Raw genomic sequence first — 8051 nt, 5'->3', positions numbered from 1 at the left:
GTTTACACCATTTAATAATGCAATTAAACCCTTTAAAGCACCTGCTTGAAAACTCACGATGCTTCCAGGAAATGAGAACAGGGTCCAACAATGTCACACAAAATCTTATCACTTTTCAACAATAGTACACTACCCCTATATATATATATACACGCATACATATTACATATCCACTGCTACTTCAGTTCAGTACCTTCCTTTCTTACTCACTACAATATACTATAACACGTACAACAATAATAACACACGCTTTCATGTTCCAAAACCAAATGAATCTTCAACCCACCATTCTTGAATCTGATCTTGCTCTTCTCGAATCCATTCGTAGCTACCTCCTCGACGACGACTCCAGTGCACTCCTGGCGGTTCCCACCGCCTCTCACGGCGTTGCTCCGGCCACCAACCAGGGTTCCCCCACCGGGAGTGGGAGTGAATCAACGTCTACCCTTTACGATTATGCGGTCAACTCTCCGTTGGTTTCTTCGGAACAAACGACATCAGCTGTTGTGGAGCATCGGGGTGCTTCGAATGCGGCGGCGCGTGAGAGACACGCGCCTCCGTGTATGAGGGGAGTGAGGCGTAGACCGTGGGGAAAGTTTGCTGCGGAGATTAGAGATCCTAAGAAGAACGGCGCGAGAGTGTGGCTCGGGACTTATGAGTCGGCTGAGAACGCGGCTTTGGCTTATGACCGAGCCGCTTTCAAAATGCACGGATCAAAAGCCAAGCTAAATTTTCCACATTTGATTGGCTCTGATGTTGTTCAGCCGATGCAAGTGGCAGCTAAGCGGTGTTCGCCGGAGCCGTGTTCATTGGGAGTGGCTTTAGAGCCGAAAATGAAGATGAGCCGAGTTAGCATTATTGACACTTCAGAAATGTAGGATATTGAATCCATGATATTTTATGAGCAATTGTTGAATGATGCTACAACTTACAAGCAATCTAGTTGATTTTTAATTTTCAATCATATTTGTAAATTAATATTATTAATAAATATTGATTTGATTCTTAATATTATTAGTAATATTAAGAATATAAATAATATTCTTAATATTATTATTAATAAAATAATATTATTAATAAAAATTATTAATAACTTTTTTAGTATCTCACCAATGGGTTTGAGAAATTTTTGGTATTTTCTTTTTCTGAAAAGGTTATATTTACAAACTCTTACAAACTACACTATGTTTATCGATAATATAGTTTGTAAGTTCATAAAAAAAAAATTGAAATCATTCCCCTCTTTTTTCATATGTACTTCATTACTAGCAGATACATTGTGCCCGTTAGATTGTTCTTATTTTTCATACGGTGCCCCTTATGCAGTAGAGGAATTATAATTTTGTGGACGCAACTTATGATAACCCTCAAAAGTCAGGCCTCGTTGGTCACTGTTAAATATCCAGATTAGCATATTCTTCCCTTTTTACAGCTTTCAAAATTTGACCCGTTTAATATTTTTTATAATTTTCAATGGCATTGATAATAAATATGTGTTGGTGAGGCCAATATACTGCCTTGGCAAGGCAGAGTGTGTTTGTTTTGAATCATGAAGGTGTCTATATCTTCGAACCATGTAAATGGATTTGAATGTGTAGTTAATTTTCTATTCCTATTGAAATGTAAAGAATAAAGTATGACCTCATAGTTTTCTTTTGGCCTATACACTAGATAGAGCAAAATACCATGAATATTGCTTTCCAAAGTATAAACATGTTTTATGACTTGTATAGATGTAGAGCCTGTTGAAATACTGAAGAATATTAACTTTGCTTCTTTGGAATGATAAAATTAACCCTAATGTATGTAGTTTTATTTCTTTCTTTATTTATTTTTTACCATGCCATGCAGAAAAGTGAATTGTACATCACGCACAATGTTAATTTTATATCAAAAAGTTTAATAGTCTGTCTTGATGCTTGATCACATAGGTTTTTAATAAATAAATCATGTTGTTCATTATAATTAGGGGTGGCTATTTTCAACACTACCCACTACCATAAGATGAACACAACACTAAAAATTCATACTAGGGTTGGTCCACTTTTAAATTCATATCGTGTTCGTGTTGAAAAAATATGACAAGAAAAAATTTGTGTTGTGTTGCATATCAACTTGAAAACATAAAATTGATCTGTATTAATTTTTTTATTGGTTATTTGTATCGTGACATGTCATGTTGTGTCATGTCAACTCGTATAATAAGCAATACACTTTGAGGTTGACAAGTTATTCATGTTGTGTCATATCGTGTCAACTTGCATAATATTTGTATCGTGTCATATTATATCAACCCACAAAATAAGCGAATTGTATTCGTGTCGAAGGTTTTGAACCGTTTCAAATTTGTGTCTTATTCATGTTGAGTGTATTCACATTTGTGTCAAATTTATGTTCTATCAACCCGAATGATATGCAGTGTCCATTTTGAGTATGGAGCTTGATGGACTTTGGCTTGATAAATTTTGTTCTTGAAATAATGAAGAAGGGTATTTAAGTTTGATAAATGAATATGTGCTATATAACTTTTTTTGGACAATTTTTTCTTCTACAAAGTACACATTGTTACAACGGGCATCTTACTCATTGTAGCGAAAAAATTCACGCAACAAATCCAAACTTATATTTTAAGGCTATAAAATTAAGTGTGATGAAGGACTCACACCAGAAAAAGATAATGGGAAGTATGATATGATAAAGAAAATTAGAAATATATGAGCAACTGAATCTCTAATTTTGCGGATAAAATTTTAAAAAAAGTAGGAAGTAATATAATGCTTGAAAATTTTATCTAGTTCTTATTTATTTGTATACAAAATTATTCTAGTGACCTTAATGATATATTATCTCATCATTCTAAATTATGTATGGTTTAGGGAATACAGAGTAAATTTTAAAATTTACCTTGAGTTATGATTAAGTGAGTAGGAGCCTAGAATAGTTTATGCTACTTTTTCTCAAAACCACGTGATTTTTTATGAAGGGTTGCATGTTAGTAGGTCCACGACCCTTAAGGTGAACTCACCCACATTTTATCCTTAAAACCAACCCAACACCAATGTCTAAACTTACCCTTCCATAAGGAACTTAAGTGTGAAAGGAAGATGAACTACTCAATCCTTATTCTCTTTTAAGAATTTTGGTTTCATTCCACCCCAAGACCCTAAATCTTGAAAATCGAAGGTGAGCCTTAAAGTAGAAAATGAGAAAACAATTCTCTTCTGATTTGGACCTACTACATGTGAGATAAAGCTTCATTCCCATAAAGGCTCACACGACCCAGAAACCTCTGTGACTTGACCATAAAGGCAACCTATCCAGCGTAGAACGCGTGAGATCTCACTTACTTGACTAGCAAGCAAACGTGACTTAACCTAAAAGGAATCATCATTGCCGAGATCAGCACCTCAGGCAAGTTGGCCGTCACTTGAACCCAATGAATGAATGGCAGCTCCAGCTGGCCACTATATCTACTGAAATCTACTCTGAACATAGGCTTGCCCACCAAGGAATAGCCTGAGAAAGGCCACCGCTCTCTCCATTAATGAAAGTGAACACTGTCATATGAAAGATGGCATGAAATAAGGCGCTCAATACTATAAATACAGAGACATTTATCCCATGTATGATATCTCTCTTTGAATATTTGAACCTCTTTGAATACTGAACTGATTTGAGAGTCAAAGTGTCTTTGCAGGTACCCTCAGCTGCTCGCAAATTGCCTAAATACCCAAAGTGCTTATCAACCATCTCGCCAAACCACTTAGCATCTCAGAAGGCTTCCTTGCCATCTGTCCTTCTCTTCATCAACATTCTTCACTTCAACTGTGTGCGATCAGGCCCAGTCCGATTTGAGTTGGACTGATCATTGGCGCCTTCTGTGGGAAATGATAAATTTTGACTCCCACTCCATACAAACAAAAAACTTGGTTGATATTAGGAGCAAGATGTCAAGATCTCAGAACCCATCCAAAGGCAAAATAAAGGGAGGCTAGGCATCTTGCCAGAGAACAGCCTCATTCGTAGCTCCAATATCTCCTTCATGAGATAATCCACCACCAATAAATCAACAAATCCTACATCTCCTCAGGCAACAAAATTAAAAGATTGAGGAACAACAAAAAGAACTACTGAAATTGAAAAAATCACAAGCTGAGCATGAGAAAAATTCCAACGCAGATGAAAAATCTAATGAAAATGAACATGGACCATAGCACTCACAAAAAGCTCCTGGTCCTTCCCAAAGAAAAGGAAAACAAAAGATGGAGGATCATCAACCTCACGTTAGCCACGAGGCTAACCATCATGCAGACCAAAACTCTCACAAGAATCTAAAAACAGATTCAAAAGTGGCTCATCCTTTTACCACGCAGATCATGGACCTGCCTATTCTGAGAAATATAAAAATCACTACAAAAATACAACGAAAAAGGGACCCCCAGGAACATCTGGAGCAATTCTAAACAAATATGATGGCCCAAGACATTCTGATGTTGTAGGTTGTCGTCTTTTCCCAACTACATTGAAAGAGATTTCTCTAAGATGGTATTCAGCTCAGCCACAAAACTCAATCAACAATTGGGAAGTTCTTGCCAACCAGTTCTTTTTGAGATTTGCAACTAGAAAATCTTAATACAAATCCACACACGCGTCGAAAAATGTGAAGCAAGGTGCTAAAGAAACCTTGCGAGATTTTCTCAACAAATTTTTTGACGAAGCTTTACTGGTAAGAGATCTTGACCCACAAGTCTCTCTACACCTTATTACTTACAGTACAGGATAGACCATTTTCCATGTCTTTGGCCAAACAAAGGCCAAAAACCATTGAATAACTACGAGTAAGATCTGAGAAATTCATAAATCTTGAAGATTATCAACGTCTCGCGAAGACCCAAGTAAAAAGTCTACGTCCAATGAATTTTAGCGAGATTTCCAAAGGAGGTTCAAGGAGAGAAAAAAGTTCGAAAACTGCACGCCTTTGAACACGTCTCGATCTCACATCATGAAGAAAGTCTTCCAAACTGGCTTTGTCAATGTCGCTAAGCCAACTCCAATAGAAAAGAGAGGTAGGTTGGATGACATTAAATTTTACGAATTTCATGAAGAAGTGGGACATGATACCGAAGATTATTATGACCTCAAAAATACTATTGAGGCTCTTATTAGAAAAGGCAAACTCAAAGAGTTTGTTGCTAATTGAAAAGAAAAAAGAATTCAATGAAAGCGAGATTTACAAGTAAAAAGAATCTTTGTTGATAATGGGAGCTATATTGATATTATATTCTAGGAAGCCTTCAAAGGTATAAACATCCCAGAAGAACAAATAGCACCCAGCCAGACCAACTTCCTAGGGTTCTCAGGCAAGAACCATCAAGGTATGATTTTATAATATAGATTGTCCGCCTGCTTATAATGTTATCATAGGCAGGCCGACCATAGTTAGCCTTGGGGAAATTATCTTTATGCCATGTTTGCTATTAAATTCAAAGACCCCCAAGGGAGGGTAGTGGCAGTTAGAGGTGACAAAAATTAGCACGAAGTTACTATAATATTATTCTCAAAATGATTAATGAACCAGCACCCAGTTACCGTCTCACAATAGCTCTAAAAGGAAAATCATCTGTAAATATGACTGACTTGGATATCCGTGAAGAGCTGCGAGATGTACGTCCTTAACCTGAGAACACTACAGAAATTGGATGACATATGCCCAAAGAGGAAAAAGAAAGAATAATTGAAGTCCTTATGAAAAATAAGGATCTCTTTGCTTGGACAGCTACTAACATGCCAAACATTGACCTAAATTTTATTTTTCACCATCTCTCTAGGTTCAAAAGCCAATCCTGTGGCTTAAAAGAAGCGAAAAATAGCTCTTGAAAAGCAAAAAGTCATTGATGACGAAGTCAGAAAACTTCTTGACGCAGGAGAAATCATAGAAATTAACTATTCTACTTGGCTATCCAATGTTGTCTTAGTGGAAAAAGCCAATGAAAAATGGAAAATGAGTATTGACTACATAGACCTGAACAAGCACTGTTTAAAGGATTCTTACCCACTTCCCAATATTGACAAACTGGTTGACAATTCTTCAGGATATCAAATCCTGTCTTTTATGGATGCATATTTAGGATATAATCAAATCTCGATGCACCAACCAGATGAAGAGGCCACAATATTTATGATGGACAAAGCTACTTATTGCTATAATATGATGCATTTTGGCCCAAAAAATACTGGTGTGACATACCAGCGAATGATGAACAAAGTTTTTAGTGAACAAATTGGCCGACTTGATTTTATATCGAAGATTTGATTATGAAAATTATTGATACCTAGCGATATACTGAAGATCTCGAAGAAGTGTTTCAACAGTTACAAAAATACAACATGTGACTTAATCCTACCAAGTGTTCATTCAGCGTGCCAGCTGGAAAATTCTTAGGCTTTATGTTAACCCATAGAGGGATTGAAGCCAATCCAGACAAATGCAAAGTAGTATTGGATATGGCTAGCTTAAGGAATATTAAAGAGGTGAAGCAACTAACAGGTAGAATTACAGCCTTGACAAAGTTCCTGTCAGCATCAACTCAAAAATATGTTTAGGAGGGTGTATTGATTGGGATTTCAAAGGATTTTAATGGATTATTTTTGGACAAAAAATTCCATTGGTATTCAATTAGGATTTTAAAGGATTGAAAAAAAGTCATGTGGTATTTGATTAAGAGTTTAAAAGATTATTTTAGAGTCCGTCCAAATTCTTTGGTATTCAATTAGGATTTTAAACAAAAGAAAAAGAATCTTATGGTATTCAAAAATCTTACGATTTTAATGGATTTTCTATTGGTGTCTATTTCGTGAGACTTTTTAGTGAGAAATATAAATAGGATGTCTCTCTCACAATCTCACCCTAACCCCTAGGATTTCTTGAGATTTCTCTATTGCATTGTCTTCTTCTTTCTTTGGTGGGTCAACCCGCTTGAAACCGAGTTCCACCATGGGAGCTTCATCAAAGCTCAAAAATAACAGATTTTTGAGCAATTTTTGTAACACCCTGTTACCGGACCGGTGTGTTATCATTAAATATGATATCAAGCGCAGTTACAATCAAAGTAGTTATTTGTAATTACGGGAAAACTTTTTCTTTTTAATATCGTTTGTACCTTTAAAATAATTGTGATCATAACTCAAAACTTATTACGAAATTATGAATGCCCTAGCTTAATACCATGCAACTTACATTTAAAGATGCTAAGTGGTTCCCATAAACCAACAAAGCTTATAACCTATTTTATTCATGTTCGGTACTAGTGTATTCAGTCTTTTTTTTATTACTCCATTAATTCCACACTTACCTTTTGACTCTCATATCTTAATATGTTGTAGCTCTCTTCGTTAGCTACGCTTGGGTTCAAACCGTGCTCAAATCGTAGCTCTATAGCTTGAGTTATGGCAATATTTCCAAACTGCGACTATGCTATTTTCGGGGAGCACGCTTTAGCGCCCAGAGGCAGAAAAATTGGCTCTTTCCAGGTTTTTTGCGCGCTTGAGCGCCCAAGGGCAGGGGATTTTCCTATATTTCTCGTACGTGGCGCACTTGAGCATATCAGCGCTTGAGCGCCCTATACCTGATGCAAACTTGATTTTCCCTATTTTCACCTATTTTTCTTTGGGGAATTACTTCCCACTCAACATGAGACCTAAAAGATAATCTTACATCATGTAATATCTATATATCTATCTTCACATAATACATTATCTAATAAGTCCTTGACCCTTCCATCATATGAATGCTTCAAAATGTATTATGTTTACAACATCAAGTGCTTGAAATGCCTTTAAGCACAAAGTATGTGGCCATGGAAAAGTCTCATGCTCACCAAGACGTCAAGATAAACAATAGGCATCAATGTACAACAACTACATAGACTTAGAATCTAGTCATGAACACCACAACAACATGGAAATCTCAACATGCAATATGTTCATGATCTAAGTCCAAAATGCTAAATGTAATTCTATGTGCATCAAATAATACTTCTCCAAAATGCCAT

The 8051-nt window shown here is 36.2% G+C and overlaps 1 protein-coding gene across 1 annotated transcript; it reads left to right on the top strand.

The window, feature by feature from the left end:
- The first annotated feature begins 269 nt into the window (after positions 1-269).
- LOC133306605 (ethylene-responsive transcription factor 13-like) lies at positions 270-878 on the top strand. The gene has a single exon (XM_061506927.1). The coding sequence runs from the start codon at positions 270-272 to the stop codon at positions 876-878; it is 609 nt and encodes a 202-aa protein (XP_061362911.1).
- Positions 879-8051: the final 7173 nt, after the last annotated feature.

The sequence above is a fragment of the Gastrolobium bilobum genome, unplaced genomic scaffold, assembly GCF_033153095.1.
Source record: "Gastrolobium bilobum isolate Gb01-03AN ecotype WA unplaced genomic scaffold, APGP_CSIRO_Gbil_v1 utg2894, whole genome shotgun sequence".
In the NCBI taxonomy this organism is placed as follows: Eukaryota; Viridiplantae; Streptophyta; class Magnoliopsida; order Fabales; family Fabaceae; genus Gastrolobium; species Gastrolobium bilobum.
Note: the sequence above shows the minus strand (reverse complement) of the source record. Positions and strands in the feature narration are given on the sequence as shown.